The sequence below is a fragment of the Eublepharis macularius genome, chromosome 5, assembly GCF_028583425.1.
Source record: "Eublepharis macularius isolate TG4126 chromosome 5, MPM_Emac_v1.0, whole genome shotgun sequence".
NCBI classification, from domain to species: domain Eukaryota; kingdom Metazoa; phylum Chordata; class Lepidosauria; order Squamata; family Eublepharidae; genus Eublepharis; species Eublepharis macularius.
Window position 1 is genome coordinate 86,820,075 of NC_072794.1, and position 18,903 is coordinate 86,838,977.

At 40.6% G+C, this 18,903-nt stretch overlaps 1 protein-coding gene across 6 annotated transcripts in view; it reads left to right on the forward strand.

Annotated features, from left to right (window-relative positions):
- Positions 1-18,903, forward strand: part of CC2D1B (coiled-coil and C2 domain containing 1B) — a 77,937-nt gene that overhangs the window by 44,524 nt on the left and 14,510 nt on the right. For all 6 annotated transcript variants that reach the window (XR_008596999.1, XM_054979127.1, XM_054979131.1 and 3 more), the window contains 6 exons: positions 269-394; positions 1,580-1,638; positions 6,018-6,134; positions 6,510-6,583; positions 11,391-11,449; positions 14,394-14,445. Coding sequence is in view for 5 of the 6 variants with exons in the window: in XM_054979127.1 (XP_054835102.1) it covers positions 269-394; positions 1,580-1,638; positions 6,018-6,134; positions 6,510-6,583; positions 11,391-11,449; positions 14,394-14,445 (487 nt within the window). In the remaining variant the exon portion in view is untranslated. The remainder of the gene's footprint in view (positions 1-268; positions 395-1,579; positions 1,639-6,017; positions 6,135-6,509; positions 6,584-11,390; positions 11,450-14,393; positions 14,446-18,903) is intronic.

The window sequence follows — 18,903 nt, forward strand, 5'->3', positions numbered from 1 at the left end:
GACATTGTGCTCCACCATTCCTTGAGATAAGCTGCAAGCCCTAGAAATGAGTAGGTTTGACACCAAATGTCAACTTGGTTTGCCAAGAGACCCTGAGATCAATCTTTGAATCCTTAGTGAAATACTCTGTTGTCCTTGGCAAAGATTCTTACTCCCACCATCTTCAGTCTGTTGTGAATTGGGCCCACTGTTTTGATGTTGGTACTTTTTCCATATCAGTTATACTTACTTTAGGGAATTTCTGACTTTGTTGTTTGTTCCTCTATAGCTGCCTTCCCCTCCCACAGATGATGAGGGTGACTTTATTTTTATACATCATGAGGATGTCAGGCTTTCTCAGAAAGCTGAAGAAGTGTACATTCAGCTCATCAAGCTGTTGAAAGACCAGCATGAGGTGTGTTGTTCTTCCTTCCTGCTCCTACAGCATTATCAGTTAGCCTTTGTTTCTCATTATGTCCCTGCCAGCGATCTTCACTTCTCCAGTTCTGCCATCCTCAGCTGACATCCTCAGCTCCTGTAAATGCTTCTATCCGTTCTTTCTTGCTGATGCCAATACGTGAAGTTCCCTCCCCAGATACGTATGTGATGCCACCTGTCCTTTCCTTTTTCACATAGCCTTTCTCATACCCCCTAACCTGTAAACAAGTTTTGAAGTATATGTAGTAGCATTTCTGCATTCATCAGTCCCCTGCTCTCACTTTTCCCTCTTGGTTTCCCTTTAGATTGATCAAGATGGGTAGCCTGTCTTTAGCAGTAGAAAAAAGCAAGAGTCCAGTAGCACCTATAAGACTAACAAAATTTGTGGTAGGGTATGAGCTTTTCGTGAGTCAGATGCCAAATGACAAAAGCTGGTGAATGACATTAGCAGGCGTGATTGGATATGGTGGTGTATGCCGAGGGGTTGTGGGTGTGGAGAAATCAGCATTGGTAATAAGACAGGAAGTCTTAAGTCTCGATTCAGTCCAGGTGGATACTTTGTCCTGAGCTTCGTTATCAGTTGCAATTCAGCAGTCTCTCTTATCTCCCTTTGAAATTCCTCTGCGGGATAACTGCTACTTTTAGGTCAGATGGGAGGGGCTCAGACTGCTGCTGATGGGGAAAACAGGAGAGGCCAGCTCTGCAAAGGCTGCAGATGGTTGGATGCGAGGTTAGGAATGGGGCTCATGTTCAGTAAACTTGAGTAATCCTGCCTTAGTCTTAACTTACATACAATATCTACTATGTTTGACAAAGAATGCAAGGTACATGAGAGCAGTATGAAAGAAACAGCTGCAATATGAGACCCATTACAATTATTCTTTAGTAGTTTTTTTCCCTAGAACCTTTTCACTTTTCTGAATTCTTGATCTTCCTTCTCATGTCTTAGCATTCCATTTTTTCTAAACCCTTTCCCAACTGCATGGATAAAAGAAATTTTACAATGCTGTGTTATAAAGTTAGACTTTAAAAAAAATGTTTGATTTACATCTTCCCCAGTATAAAAACTGTAAAAGAGCCCATTTAACATAAAATGCCTGTCTCTAAAATCTGTTGTCCAAGCCAGGGTGTAGTTAACACTGTTTTTCTCTTCTGTTAATAGAAATGTGTGCAGTATTCCAAGCAGTTCATGCATCTGGGAAATGTAACTGAAACTTCCCGGTAGGTTTATATTTTGCCATACTTTGGTGTGCATGGATTTTGTTTTCATGCTCCAGGTTTCATTGAGAGGTCTGTCATTTGGATGATACAAGTGGGGACTTAAGAAAGATGTTACAGGTTGCTTTGAATTATCAGATAGTGTAACTTAGCTTTAGGTTTTATGCAAACTGATTTCAGAGCTAATTCTATCAGACAGGCATAGGCTCATAGTATATATATTATTTATTTATTTATTTATTTATTTATTTATTGAATTTCTATCACGCCCTCCCCACAAGCGGGCTCAGGGTGGATTACAACAATAAAATATAATTTACATTTAAAAACAGCAATAAATTCTTGTTGATTCTACCCCCAGACAGCAGCCTTGCAACCACCCCCTGCCAGTAAAACACAAAGGGGTGGGTAAAAAAGAGGAGGAACAAGCCTTTTCGATCAAAGCGGTAACTCAGGACCCCGGGGGGGGGGATGATCACATGGTCCCCCTGCTCGGAGGCTGGTTGGGAGGCTTTCTGGATGACTGCTGATCCAGCATCAACCATATGCCTGGTGGAACATCTCAGTCTTGCAGGCCTGCTGGAATGATAAGAGATGCTGGCGGGCCCATGTATCCTCTGATAGAGAGTTCCACCAGGTCAGAGCCAGGACCAAAAAGGCCCTGGCTCTGGTCGAGGCCAGTGGACTTGGGGCCCAAGTCCACCAGTAGATGTTTATTGGCTGATCTCAGCACTCTCCAGGGCACATATGGTGAGAGGTGGTCCTGTAGGTACCGAGTGGGTTTGATGGAAGCAAAGCCAGGAGATATGCCAAATCAGCCTTCCCTGTCTTTCAAAGAAAGAAGTATGGATGGTATAACTGGGTTTGTTTCCCATGAACTTTAGGGAAAGCCAGCCTGATGATTAAGGTTACTAGATCAACCATCCCTGACCCAGTATCAGCCAGACCTTGCATTGAGCCTGAGGGAATCATAAGAGTCATAGGGTTGGAAGGGACCTCCAGGGTCACCTAGTCCAACCCCCTGCACAAAGCAGGAAATTCACAACTACCTCCCCGCCCCACACACATACCAGTGACCCCTGCTCCATGCCCAGAAGATGGCAAAACACCATCAGGATCCCCAACCAGAATCCCTGGGGGAAATTGCTTCCAGACCCCAAAGTGGCGATTGGCATTACCCTGGGCATGCAAGAAGGGGCCACGAGAACTAAGCACTGATTTAATTCTTCTTGCCCTCCCTCTCATGATCTGTCTAGGTTAACAGAAGTAGCATTTCTGTCAGATGGCCATCTAGCCTCTGCTTAAAAACCTGTGAGGAAGCCTGTTCCGCTGAGGGACTACTCTGTCAGGAAGTTCTTTCTAATATTTAGCCAAAAACTCTTGATTTAATTTCAAGATGTTGGTTCTGGTCCGACCTTCTGGGGCAACAGAAAACAACTCTGTGCCACCCTCTATATGGCAGCCCTTCAAGTACTTGAAGATGGTTATCATATCACCTCTCAGTCGTCTCCTCTTCAGGCTAAGCATACTGAGCTCCTTCAACCTTTCCTCATAAGACTTAGTCTCCAGACCCCTCATCATCTTCGTCACCATCCTCTGGACATGTTCCAGTTTGTCTATCTTCCTCTTAAATTGTAGTGCCCCAAACTGAACACACTACTCTAGGTGAGGTCTAACCAGAGCAGAGTAGAGCGATACCATCACTTTGCACAATCTGGACACTATGCTTCTGTTGATACAGCCCAAAATCACATTTGCCTTTTTAGCTAAAACATCATACTGCTGACTCATGTTCAGTGTATGGTCTACTAAGGCCCCCTAGATCCTTTTCACACATACCACTGCCATGACAAGTCTCCCCCATCCTATAATTATGCATTTGATTTTTCCTACCTAAATGCAGAACTTTACATTTATCTCTGTTGAAATTCATTTTATTTGTTTTAGCGCAATATTCTAGCCTATCAAGATCATCCTGTATCCTGACTCTGTCTTCGACCATATTTGCTATCCCTCCTAATTTAGTATCATCTGGAAATTTAATAAGCATTCCCTCTATACCTTCATCCAAATCATTTATTTAAAATTTGAACAGAACAGGTCCCAAGACTGATCCTTGAGGCACTTGTCACTTGTCTTCAAGAGGATGCGAAACCATTAAGCTTATGAAGTAATCAGCTCCTTGCTTTGAAAGGTTGTGTCAGGCTCTGCACAGAGTTTGAGGTTCTCCTGAACTGCTTTTGAGGCAGAGAAGTGTACGAACTCTCCTGGATACAATAGGGAGAGCCTAACCAGATGTGCTGTTTTCCACATGTACACTTAAATGATATGTCTGTTTGGTTCGACCTAGACTTGTTAAACATGTGTGGTGGATAACATCATTTAGCAGCCAAAAGAGTGAAACACCATTGCTGTTGCCTTTGCTGAGCATGACCAATACAGCAATGCCCCTGGAGAGGTCTGTGTAGTTGCCTCATCTGGAATACTGTGTATATTTCTGGTTGCCTTATCTCAGAAAAGTGCAGAAGAAGGCAATCAAGATGATTAAGGGGTTGGAGCATCTTTCCTGTGAGGAAAAGTGGAATCTGTTTAGAAAAAGATGCCTAAGGAGGGGACATGATAGAGGTTCATAAAATTATGCAAGAAGCGGAGGAAGCAGATATTACTTTAGCTTGTGGATGCTACTTTAATTTACTACTGCTACTTTAATCAACAAGTAATTACGTTCTCTAGCACTGAATTCCATAATTATTGGAATTCCATAAATAGCTTTAAAGGGGACCAGTGGCTATAATCATGATAACTAACGGAAACCCCAATATTCAGAGGAAGTAAAAACCAGTATTAGGAAGCAACATCAAGATAGTGCCTTCACCTCTATGCTCTGTTTGTTGGTCCTACAGAGTGACCACAGTATAAGAAGACACTGGACTAGATGGACCATTGTCCTGATCCCCCAGGGCTCTTCTTATGTCTTCTCACACACCCACACCCACACACACCAGGCTTCAGTGAGTGGGTGAGGAAAGAAGGGCTGGATGAGGGGGCAGGGAAGAAGGAAAGGGCACGGTGTGGCTTTTCTGCTTTCATGATTGGCACCATGGGCTGCCCACTTTACATTTGGATACAATGATGATTTTTCCTAGGTCAGATTAACAGCTGATCTTTGAAGCATTTCTTCCCTCTTGTTCTGTACAATGTAAGAACAGGAAGAGCCATTCTGAATCAAACCTGTGGTCCATCTTGTCCAGCATCCTGTCTCACACAGTGGCCAGCAAGTGAGTCTGGAAGGCCAACAGGGCATCAAAGCCAAGGCCTTCCCTTGATGTTGCCTCCTGGCACTGGTATTCCGAGATTTACTGCTTCTGAATGTGGAGGTTTCCTTTAGCTATCATGGCTAGTAGCTACTGATAGACCTATCCTCCATGAATCTTTCTATCCCTCTTTTAAATCTGTCTGTGCCTGTAGCCATTACTATATCCTCTGGCAGCAAATTCCACATTTTAATCACTTGACAAGTAAAGAAGTATTTTCTTTTGTCCATGCTGAATTTACTGCCTATCAGCTTCATTGCGTGCCCCCAAATTCTAGTATTTTGGGAGAAAAAATTCTGTCCACTCTCTTTATCCCATGCTTAATTTTATAATTCTGTATGTTTTTGCTTTCTTGATAGACATTTGGTGGTACTTATAGCAGTGTGGCACACCTTGTTCACATGACTTTGGGTTAATCTGTTATCTGGCCAGTATCTGTGGAAAGTGCCTTGGAGTAGGGAATTGGGTTTAAACCTGCAAAACTTAACGGGGCAGGGGGATCCCATCCTCCTCTCCCTTGCTTGGCCACCCACTTATTCCCCCATAGATCCACTTGATAAATGCAGCAGCTCCTCCTTCCCCATTCTCAGCTGCTCTTCTACTTGCCCAGCATGCATCAGTAGTGACCAGTTCTCCCCTCCTCTCCATCCACCAACTTGTAATCTGAGTTTGGAAGTAGAGTAGGCCACTCACCAAAGTTGTACTGTCTTATATCTTGCTCTTCAAGACTGAATATTTCTGGAATGGTTTAAATGTATGGGAGTCTACTTTTTCAGAAGACTGAACTGTGATTGCTGTGACCCATTGCTGTGATCAGCAGTACGAAGTAAGTCCCTAAGCACTTCAGCCTGGTTCTTTGTAATCACTTCTCTACTACTCTCAGGCATGAGGCTTATTGTTGTTCTGAATCAAAGCCTGGACCTTCTTTCACGTGCGTAAAGACCGCCATCCATGAATGGAATAGCCGGTGGGCACATTTTGTGCTTGAAACCAAAAGAGATTCCAGCAATAGTGCTGATTCTTTTTTTCACTTTCCCAGTATGTTGTCTTTTCTGCTTTGTATTTCAGCTTTGAAAAGCTGGCTCAGAATTGTAAAAAAGATCTGGACATCTTACAGCTTGCCCAAGCCCAGGGACTGGATCCCCCAAGCCATCATTTTGAAGAAAGAACATTTAAAATTGTCAGGTATGACAGACCAACAGCTGATTATATGCAGACAAGCATGGGAGGGTTGAAATCGCTTGTTCACACAGATAGCTGAGCTTTATGAACCAAAATTCCTAAGTAGAGCAGAATTCTTCTGATTATTCTTTCCTGAAAGTGACTTACTTTAGAGTGAATCTAAGCATTACAAGAAATACAGAGTTGTCACCAAAAACATGTCAAGTCTCTTCATTCACCACCTCCACCTAGTACAGCTTTCCCATGCATGTCCTGATAGCATGACACTATGTTTTCTCCTTGATTCTTATTTCTGCACTTTTGCTAAGGAAAGAGGAGTGAGCCAGCTTTCTGAAGCAGATCTGTGATTTTTGTTTGTTTGTTTGTTTTCTTTTGTAGGATATTTTCTGAACTCAACAGCACAGAGATGCATCTTATCATTGTCAGGGGAATAAATCTACCAGCTCCACCAGGTAATCTTCAGTAGTAGTTTTGAAGATTTTTACCCAGACAGTAGAATTGTTTTTGATGAAAAGAGAAGGTTTATGGATCAAAGCAATGGGGAACTTCCCAAATGAAAATTTAGAAGACATTGAAACGCAAAGCATTTATTACAATAGTTAAATATTTAATTGTCCAAGTTCTGCATGGCATATTTTATAGTAAATTCATTTTCTGAGTGATCTACTGCTATAGTCTTAAACCATTTCTCTGTCTGCAACACTGGCATGAATTTGTGTTTGTGCTGGAGGTGAATTTAAAATTCCATCCTAAACAAATAGGTGCCAGCACTAAAGGATGAGCCTAGGTGTTGGGCTCATTTGTGTCTCAGTTGGATGTGGAGTCAAGAGTTTTGAGTAGCATGAAAATTCAACTGAAAAGATCACAGATAAGAACAACTCTGTATGGAATTTGCTCAGGTTAAATTGAAATTATTAAAAATGAATGCTTCCCTTTCTCCTGAAGTATTTGAAACAGAGAGACTTGGATCAGTTCTGATATGGCACTTGTTGGAAATACAACGTCTTGTGTACAGAGAAGGCAGAGGGCACAGAATACCCGCAAGGGGCAGTAGATCTGACATATAGATGGCAGAGTGGGATCCTTCTTTCCTCCTTCTGTCCTTCCTGCATGTCTCCAGATTGGTATGCTTAGGCTACTGCCTGCCTCTTCCCAGAAGTTCCCTCCTCCCTGTTTACTGAGGTAGTTAGTATCTATTCTGTTTCTCTCCTTTCTGTCTGAGCTGTAGTTTCTGAATAAACTCTCTTCGTTCACTCCTTAATCAGACTCAAGATAATTCCTAAGATATATCAGAGCCTACAGCACTATGGTTTGTTTTAACTGTGATTGGTTTGAAATCTAAATCCTGATTTCACGATCAATCATTCAAATCCAGATTTGAATGGTTTCTTTGGTGCTGGTTTCTTTGCATTTCATTCCTCTCCCTGCAGAGACCTGGCTGGTGCTTTGGCTTGTATTATGGTGGAAATGGCAGTAGAGAACAAACCAAAATTAAGCCAGCATGTCCATGTTTGTACCAGGTTTCAGATCCTGGCTTGATTTTCTGTAACTAACTGTAGTTAGTGGAGTTGTCCATACTTAATGATGATGATACATTTTCAGTCTTCTGTGCAAGCACACATGGGACTGCACATGCATAGGCCTGACGATTGGTAGGTTCTGGAGCTTAAAATTTGTCTAGAGGTCGCCTGTTACCTCACAGTGCATGCGTGTGGCTGCTTCCCCCTAAAATAGCCCATTTTCTGAGAGGGGCAGTGCACCCGACCCTCAGTTCCTCTTTTGCCACCTGTTAGAGAGGTTCCACTGCAGCACTGCTCTGTTTCTGCTGCACCTTCTCCCATGCTGCTCTTGACCTTACAGACATTTGTACAACCATAAACAAGCAGGGAGGCATGATGTCGAGGAGACTGTGCTTGGAATCCATTTCAATATGGGACTGGGCTGTTAGAAACAATGTCTCGCTTCAGGCTGTGCACCTTCCTGGAATATCCAACATGGTTGCAGACAGGCTGAGCAAACTAATAATAATACTAACAACCAGGGGTCATTTCATAGAAAAAGAACTGCAGGAACTCATTAGCATATCTCATTAGTATTTGCCACACACCCTGACATCACCAGAAGTGTGTCAGAAGGCAACACCCACCCCTCAGGCCCCTTTCCCCCCAAATCGCCAGTATTTCCTGGAAATAAAGCAGAATGAACTCAAAGCAGCTTACCCTCCTCTGGAGAGGCAGCCCCAGCAGCCCTACTTGCATGGACTCACTCGCTCACGAGTCACGAATGAAAATAAAGCAGCAGAATGAATTGAAGCAGCTTAGCCTCCTTTGGAGGGGAGGCAGAGGGGAGGAAAAGGAATCATGTGGGCAGTCCAAAACCCACGTGTCCACTTTTCAGCTCCCCCCTCCAAATGAGCCCTGCTAACAACATTCAGTTTATATACCACCCTTCAGGACAACTTAATGCCACACTCAGAGTGTTTTACAAAATGTGTTACTATCCTCAAAACATCACCCTGTGGGGCTGAGAGAGCTCAGAGAGCTGTGACTGACCCAAAGTCAGCCAGCTGACTTCAAGCAGAGGAGTGGGGAATCAAACCTGGTTCTCCATATTAGAGTGCTGCCACTCCTAACCAAAACCCAAACTGGCTAGGTTCTTTGACTCGCAAGTGGTCACTGAAAGAGTCATGCATACTACTGATTTTTCGATGTTGAGGCATGCTGGACATAAACCTGTTTGCGACAAGGAAAAATAAGAAGACCCCGTGGTTCTTCTCCAGAAGGGGGCAGGGTTGGACCTGAGGTCTTTAGGGGACGCATTTTAGATGGTCAGGGTACCTATTCTATGCATTTCCGCCCCTTCCTTTAATGGCACGTACTATCAGCAAGATGCAGGCAGATGGAACACTTGTGGCACCTTTCTGGCCGCAACAACCATGGTAGTTTTTCATGATCAGGGGCAACTATCAGCCCCTTCCTTTTATACCTGGTCTTCTCCTTCACCAAGGGGTAAAGTATAACAACATACCCAGACTCAAATTGATGGCCTGGTTGATTCTACAGTAGAAGACCTTCCTGAAGGGGTAGCTGAAGTTATACTGAATGCTAGGAAGCCTAATACTAGGAAGTCTTATGCTCACAAGTGGGACAAATTTGTAGATTGGGCCTAGAATAAGAACCTTAACCCCCATATTTGCCTTTAGCCATTGTTCTATAGTATCTTGAGCCTAAAGCATGCAGGACTGTCCATATCAGCCTTCAAAGTGCATTTAGTGGGAATTTCAGCATTCCACTGGCCTTGAGATAAGAAAATGTGTTTTTCACATTACTACTAAACTTCTCCTTAAAAGGCTACATAATATGTTTCCACCAACATCCAAGATTGTACCTCAATGGTCACTATAGCTAGTTCTGGCAAAGCTGATGTCAAAGCCATTTGAGCCTCTGGCCACTTGTCCCTTAAGGTTGCTGTCAGTGAAGGTAGCGTTTCTGGTGGCCATTACTTCTACTAGGAAAGTAAGCAAGCTAGCAGCTTTGTGCATGGACCCATATTTTATGAAAATCCATACATAAAATGTAGTATTTAGGGGCACATATGCCCTCCTTCCTGCCCTGCGCTGTTTACTAGGGGTGTATATACGAAAAAATATTTGGGTTTCCCACTTCGGGTTTGCAAATGCTGCAAATGCAAACAGCCAGAAAACTGCTGCGGGCTGCTCCGCCTTGACCGAAGTTTCTGAAGCAATCCAAACCACTTCAGAAAGCTTTGATTCAGTATTTCCGAATTGGACCAGCAATGCTGGGCCTGATTTGGGAATCCTGAATCTTTCCAAATGGGGCTGATTCATTTTTTTCTGGAATCAGAATCCCGAATCGCACACCCCAACTCTTCTATACTTACCTGGAGAGTCTGGTGGTTCAGGAGAAACTGAGGGTTAGGGGCACTGCCTCTCCCAGATTGGGGGCCGTTTCAGGGGAAGCAGTCACGTGTGCAAACTGGAAGGGGACAGGCACCCCTAGACAATTTTAAGCTGCAGAACCAGCCAATCGACAGGCCTGTATATATGCAGTCCCATGTGTGCCTGCACAGAAGACCTCAATGAACAACAGTTACAGGTAAGTGAAACCTTTTCTCATGATTCCTGAATTACCAGAGAATTGCCACTCATTCATACTGAACCAACAGGCTTAACTGTCAAAATCGAAAATCACTCTATGTGGACCAATCTAGGTTTTTTTTTTTTAAGTCCATGTTTTGTAACTCTTAAATAGTATGCTTAAGGAGAGCTCTTTGGAGAGGCACAGAAGAGTGTTACACGTGTATTTATGAAGGAAAGAATATCCTGGTACGCGTGTTAAGAATTCCCCACACAGTCATACTTTCCTGGGAAAGAAATAAGAACTGTCATGCTGACTCCTGACCTTTTTAAAGCACTGTTTGTGCAGTCTCTTGTTCAGAGAAGAGGAGAAAAGAATGTGTGCATGGAGTTTCCTAGGGGTTGGATATGGGTAGTGAAACTTTGATGGGAGGGAGCATGAGAACATAGGGATGCAATAGAGAATTTCCAGGGAGGGCCATGTCAGAGTACTGCTTCTCAAATATTCCCTTTGGGAAATTTCCCTATTATGTCCCAGGAGCTTGCATGTTTGTTGACTGAAACCCTAGTCTCAGGTGCAGTGGAGAAATTTCCTGTCTAGAAGTGGGCATGAGCAGAGAAGCAGTCTTCAGACCTCGCCCTCTCTCAGCGATGGGAAACTTCTCAACACAGTTATGTGGGCCATAGTGGAGCCAGATGACATTATGGGGTGGCCCCCTTAGACTCCAATCTATTGATTATTATGGCCCACGTAACTGTTTGAAGTGTGCATCCCTATCTTTAGTTTCTACCTTATGTTCAGTTTTCCTGCAACCATTTCTTTATTTAAGAGATCCATTTTATAGCCCGTTCTCTAAATAAATCTGAGTTTGACCTTTTATCAGGTTTTTGGGAGGCAAGCAAGACTACTTCTAAACACAGGACTCTATTTGTCCTTTCCTAGAAAATCATTTATAATCTTGTGATCATAAAATGGTTAATAAAAATGTTATTTGGTCCATTCTTTGCAGTTCGTCTTCAAAGCCTTGACTGTTTGTAGCTGAATACTAATATTGAGTTGGATTTAGAATTGATATTGAATCTACTGGTAGGTTGTCTGGAGGGAAGCCTATGCTTTGTTTTACAAGAGCTGTTTAGTTGACAGAACTTTTCTCTTTGCTCAGGTGTGGCACCAAATGACTTGGATGCATTTGTAAAGTTTGAATTTCATTATCCTAACGCAGTGAGTATACTGCAAGGCCTTTCCTTTCTCCTAACTGCTAAACTGCATCACATGTCAAAATAGTACCTTATCTGTTCAGTCTGAACATTTGATGGTTACCATGGTAGAGTAAGAACTGTAAATCTTTGATACTCCCCATTATTTAAAATACCAAGCATGTACTCTAATACACATTTGTACAAGATAAGGCCCACCAGTTAACCACAGATCCCTTCCTTACTATTTGCAGCCCCATGGGGAGTTATTCCACTTGCTTACTTTCTGTGGCTTTTCCTACCTCTGTGTGGGAATATGTGGTCTGATCTAGCTTATAGAACATGATCAAAAGAATTATAATATGTTACTTCATAATTCCCCTGAATTTAGAGGTCTGAAGTATAGTTGGCACCATTTTTTTCAGCCAGTTGGAACTGGACACCCATATTGCACAGCAAGGTTGCATCTGACACTTCTTCAGATATAACTCTGCTGTGCTGATTCTCACATTACATTTTTAAAGTTTACATCTAAATGTTATAGGTGAGTGCAACAAACACTTTTTGGAAATGCATATATCATGCTGGTGCATGCATCAGAGGGCCAGTATAGGAAGTCATCCAGTAGAGGAGAAGAAATGGGAGAAGAAATGGAACCTTAAAACTCTTAAGAAAGAGATAGGAGATGACATGGGGTGTAGAACCTCACGAGGCAAGAAAAGAATGAATGACACAGATGGAAGGCAAGGAAGCTTCTAGCATAGAGAGAAAGGGTATAACAAATGGAGAAATTGAGAAGCCTGAGGTGATGCAAAGGAAAAAATGGGCATACTGAAATGATGTGTAGAAAGACCTTTGGGTAGGTACGATAGCAGAGAAAAGAGGGAAATAACTGAGATATAGAGAGGAATGCAGAACGAAGTCATTGTGGTATGATGTGCAAAGAGAACCTATGAGATAGGGAGAGAGAATGAAGTATTGCTAACAGAGGAAAAGAGAATGTGCTGTAGGATTACAGAGAAAAGTGGAAGGCAGGGATCAGCAGTGGGCTAAAAAGAAAAGAATTGGGTTAGAAATGTCACAAATGGCTCCCCACATTTTACATAGCAAATAAATAAAATGGCCTTCAAATTGATTTGAATTAGGGCTTCATTTCCATAGGAAAGGCAAACTTAGAAATTCTTCTTTCTTTTCCTGTTGTACTGTCACTATTGACAGCAGGGACTATTATGATTCCTTACCACAATAGGTGTTAGAAAAAATTAATGTGAGCAAGTATCACCAGTGGCCTTTGGAACATCATATCTGTTTTATGTGTTTGAATCCTAAGAGAGGAGAGTTGAGGAAAACTTGTCTTGGCAGTAGTACATGTAAAAAGGATCTAGAGAATTTAATAGATTATACACAACATGAGTCAGCAGTGTGATGCAGAAGCTAAAATGGCAAATGCTTTAGATGCTTTAGGCTGATCCTGCACTGGGCAGGGGGTTGGACTAGATGGTCTGTATGGCCCCTTCCAACTCTATGATTCTGTGAAATGCAATTTTAGGCTATATCAGGAGACATATAGTGTCCAGATCATGCAAAGTAATGATATCACTTTGTTCTGCTCTGGTTAGACCTCACGTGGGGTACTGTGTTCCGTTTTGGGCACGACAATTTAAGAAAGATGTTTACAAGCTGGAAAATGTCCAGGAGGGCAGCAAAAATGGTGAAGGATCTGGAGACCAAGTCCTATGAGGAAAGTTGAAGGAGCTGGGTATATTTATCCTGGAGAAGAGATGACTGAGAGGTGATATGATAGCCCTCTTCAAGTATTTGAAGGGCTTTCACATAGAGGATGTAGCAAAGTTGTTTTGCAAACAGCAAGAAAAGTGTTGCTTTCAAATGCCGGCAGCTTTACAACTGATGGGAGAGGATTCCCCTTGCATCAGCTGAAAAAAGACGTTTAAATGCCCAGCATTAAAGGGCTTTTTTCAGCTGATGACAGGGGAATCCACTCCCATCAGCTGTAAAGTGGCAGGAGTTTTGAAAGCAACACTTTTCTTGCCATTTCCAAGCGGCAAGAAAAGTGTTGCTCTTTGCCCGAAACTTCCTGAAGTGATAAAAATTGCTTCAGGAAGCTTTGCTTTGGGTTTCCTGAATTGGCTCAGCAATGCTGGGGCCAATTTGGGAACCCCGAATCTTTCCAAATCGGGCCGAACCCAAATTGGAAACCCAAAGGGCACACTCCTAGTGGTTGGTTCTCCTTCCCTTGAGGTATTTAAAAAGAGGCTAGATGGCCACTTAACAACAATGATGATTCTGTGACTCTGTACAAATGTACACAGATTGGGAGAAGGAGGGCATGAAAGAATGAAATAGTACTAGGCTCTTGTGGGCCTTTCTTATATGCCCAGGATAATGCCGATTGCCATTTTGGGGTAAGAAAGGAATTTTTCTCCAGGCCAGATTTGTTGGGGATCCTGCTGAAAGCTGAATACAACAGCCTTTGTCCTGCAGCAAAGCCAAATCACTGAGCTGATTTCCAGTGCTAGCATTGGTCTGCCATGCCATATAGATCTCTTTCTATCATCTGTATGTTGAAAGTTTGTATTTCAAATATTTGCATTTCATTGCATTTTGAATGGATTGTTTACATTTTACTGCTGCAAATAGCTTCAAACATTTGTAGACTTTTCACTCAGACAAAAAGCAGACAAAAATTTACAACATCTGCTGAATCTTAACACTGTAACATGCAGTGTGTTTGTTTGTTTATTTGTTTATTTATTTATTTATTTATTTATTTATAGTATGCCTTTCTCACTGAGACTCAAGGCAGATTACATAGTGTGAGATCAGTACAATCAGTATCAAAGACATTTCCATACAGTGTCAAGGACATTTCTATAGACAATGCTACAGGATAAATAAATAGTTGTGTTGCTTTTTTAGGTAAATCTGTTTTTCTGCTTTTCTTATAACAGGAGCAAGCTCAGAAAAGTAAAACATCTGTGATAAAAAACACCAATTGTCCAGGTATGTAACTTTCTGACTTTTTGTGTCTTCAATTGGGCTATCAAAGCTAGACTCAAAGGGGTAACTTTGCTTTTACTTCAGCTCACTGGACATAGTTGAAATCCAGGACTGAATCCGATACCGTGGGCATGCCAGTGACCTTTTAGCCTTCTCTCTTAAAGTGACATTCATAGGATCTAAGCCAATGGTCACTGAATATCTCTCAAGGGCTCACATCAGGCAAGTTATAAAGTGGCCATTGTGTCCTGCCTGATCCTAACATGTCTAGGGAGTTGCTTTTTTTTCCTTTTCTTTCTTGCTGCATTGGCTTATGCAGAATAAACAAAGTGAGTGTTAAAACTCCCCTGTGTTTTGTAAGTTCAACAAGAGGGGATAGGTGAAGTGCACAAATAAGGAGCAAGTGCCCTTGTGTGAACTCTGCTGTACACACTGGGGACTTAACTGTGATTACTGCCCATCTGTTCCTTTTATTTCTAGGAGTTGGTTGTTGAATGTTTTAGCACACAGTGGATGAGCTTCAGCAAAATTTTTGGTCCCATTGCAATTCACTTTCTTATTTAATAAGCTGGAGGTATTCTAAAATGCTTAATAACATATTATTCCTTAAGAATTTATTAGCAACTAGTATAAGAACTAAGCTTATAGGTCAAGCTAGTAGTTCTTAAAGAATTTTTATTGGATGGGTTTACAAACATAAACATAAAAATCATTATCATTATTCACCCCATTGCATTTTCCCCATCCTTTCCTCCCCCCCACCCTTTTCTGGTGACTCCCCGCAGTTTTCCATACCCAACTTAATCTAAAAAGTATATCATATAAATTCATAAAATCTATAATACTAATGTAATATATATCTATATTATGCCTACTATCTAGTCTAACTATATTACTTATCTTAGTTAAAAATATAAAGATTACATAAGTAATAATAAGTACATATGCTAACTAAGTAAAACAAAATTACATACATATCCCCTGTAAGTATACTAATCCCATAACATATAGTAAAATATACCCCCTTTTTTAAGCTTACGTAAGTTTCTATCTCCCCTACTTCTCCAAAGACCACAATTTCCCCTTCGTGTCCCACTTTTTTTCCACATATTTCTTAAATTTTTCCCAGCTTGATGTATAGTCCAATTCTTCTTGTTCTTTCAATTTCCTTGTTAATTTGTCCATTTCTGCCATGTTCAAAACTTTCAAAATCCAATCTTCCATAGATGGTATCTCCTGAGTCTTCCACATCTGTGCATAACACATTCTGGCTGCCGTGATCATATAAAACACCATAACTCTGTCCGTTTTATCAAAATCTTCTAGGTTCATACATAATAACAGCAATTCCGGGGTTTTATTTATATTCCTTTGTAAAATATCTGACATAACTTTAACTATATCCCCCCAGAAGTGCTTAGCCTTATCACAAGTCCACCACATATGATAGAATGAACCTTCGTGCTGTTTACATTTCCAACACTTATCAGACATCTGGCTATTACCATTGGCCAACTTCTTCGGTGTTAAATACCATCTATACAACATTTTATATACATTTTCACGCACAGTGGTACATGCTGAAATCTTAACTACATTTTTCCAAACTTTTTCCCAAGCTTCCATTGAAATTTCCTTATTACAATTTATTGTCCATTTGGCCATCTGCACTTTAACAACTTCCTCCTCTGTAAACCATTTCAATAATATCTTATATATTTTAGAAATTATTTTCTTCCCCCCCTGAAGCAAACACTCCTCAATTTCAGAGTTTTGTAGTATAAAACCATTTTTTCTTTTGTCTTTCTCATATAGGTCTTTTATCTGCATGTATTGAAACCATCCATATTGGAATGGCAATTCTTCATTACCGTTAAGCATATAGTTATTCTGCTGTATCTCAAGAATTTCTTTATAATTCAACCAGTCTTCCCCTGCATATTCTGTTCTTGGATTTACTACTTCCGCAGGGATGATCCACATTGGTATAGTCTCTTCTATATATTTCTTGTATTTAGTCCATACAACAAACAAACTTCTTCTGACATAATGATGTAGAAACATAGAGTCTGCTTTTACTTTGTCATACCATAGATATGCATGCCCTCCAAATAGTTTATTATATCCTTCCAATGCTAACAACTTCAAATTCTTCAATATCATCCATTCCTTTACCAGTCCAAACATATCGCTTCATGGTATAATTTAAAATTTGGTAATTGTAATCCTCCTCTATCTTTCGCATCATAGAGTACTTTCATTTTAACTCTGGGTTTCTTTCCAGCCCAAACAAAGTTTAACATCGTTCTCTGCCACTTCTCAAATTGTTTACTGTCTTTAACAATAGGTATTGTCTGTAGTAGAAACATCATTCTTGGAAGAACATTCATCTTAATTACTGCAATACGACCTAACCATGACAAGTTCATTTTATTCCATCTAATCATATCTTTCTCTATTTGTTGCCATAACTTGTCATAGTTATTCTTATATAAGTCAATATTCTTCACTGTCACTTCCACTCCCAAATACTTAACCTTGTTTACTACTTCACATTCCACCTTGTCCATCAGCTCCTTTTGTTGTTGTTTAGTCATATTTTTGCACAATATTTTGGACTTCACCTTATTAATTACAAAACCCGCTACGTCTCCAAAATCCTTCATTTTCTTCATCAGTTTTGGCATGCACTCTATTGGATCTTCCACTATCACCATTATGTCATCAGCAAAAGCTCTTACTTCGTATTCAAATCCTTTAGTCCTCAATCCTCTTACTGAATTACTTCTCTTACAAACAGAAGTGGGGAAAGCGGACACCCTTGTCTTGTTCCTTTTCTTATTTCCAGCTTTTTGGTTACATCCAAGTTAACAATTATATTTGCAGATTGGTTTTTATATATTGCCTTTATTGCTTGTATAAATTTCTCTCCCAACTGCATCTTTTCCATTGTTGCAAACATAAAATCCCAGTTCAAATTGTCAAACGCTTTCTCCGCATCCACAAAGGAAAAACCAACCTGCTTCCCTGGATTTTTATCATAATACTCAATAGCATTCAACAACACTAGTAAGTTATCTTTTATTTGCCTTTCCGGTAAAAAGCCGGCTTGATCCTCTCCAATAAATTCCACTAGCCAAGTCTTAAGTCTTTCTGCTAGTATCTTTGCAAATATTTTATAGTCATTATTAGTTATAGATATTGGTCTATAATTCTAAACATTACTTAAGTCTAATGTCTCCTTCGGTATCAATGTAATATTAACCTCATTCCATGTATCTGGCATCTCGACCCCTTCCAATATTCCATTCATCATCTTTTGCATCAGTTGTTTCAAGTCCTCTGCCATCACTTTGTAAAATTTTGCAGTAATTCCATCTGGTCCCGGAGCTTTACCAACTGTAGTAGCTTGTATTGCTTGTAACACTTCCATTATTGATATCTCAGCACTAAGCTTCTCTTTCAACTTCTCCGGTACCTTTGGTAAGTCAATCCTGTCAAAGTAGTCTCTTATCTTTTCATGATCCACTATTTTTTTCTGATATAACTTGGCATAATATTTGTAAAATGCTCTCTCAATCAATCCTTGATCATATAGTTCCTTTCCCTCTTCTGTAATCTTACTTATTACTCTTTTCTCTCTCTTTTTCTTTAATTGCCAGGCCAAATATCTCCCTGGTTTATTAGCACCTTCAAATGTTCTTTGCTTCATTTTCTTCAACTCCCACTCCACTTCTTTATTTTCCATGGCTCTAATCTGTTCTTGCAGTAACTTTATTTCATACAACAATTTCTTTTTACCTGGTCTCTTTTTCAATTGTTGTTCAACTTGGATAATTTTTTCCTGTATCTCTTTTAATTTCGCTTCTTTTTTCCTCCTCTCTCTGCCATTTAAATCCATCAAAACACCTCTAATTACTGCTTTATATGTGTCCCAGACCATGTGCATTGGCACCTCTTTATCCACGTTAGACTGAATAAAAAACTTCGTTTCTTTTCTCAACACCTCAACACATTCTGGGTCACTCAAAAGATCCTCATTAATTCTCCATCTCCTTTTCTTGTATTTCATTCCAAATCTCCACATCACTGGATTATGATCCGAGCTAACTTTTGGTAATATATCAGTCTCTTTTGTAAACACTACCAGTTCTTTAGACGCCCAGATCATATCAATTCTCGAAAAAGATTGGTGACTAGTTGAAAAAAAAGTATACTGCTTCAGTTTAGGATTATATTTTCTCCAAACATCTTCTAAATTTTCTTGTTCCTGAATTTCAAAAAAAGACTTCGGTAATTTCCCCGTCGTTACTTTACTTGTTGATAGACTTTTATCCAGTTGCAAATCTACCACTCCGTTAAAGTCTCCAGCTATAATTACCTGGTCATAAGTCCACTGCTCCATTTGTTCTTGTAAGTCTTTGAAAAATATGTCTTTGGAGCCATTTGGCGCATATAATC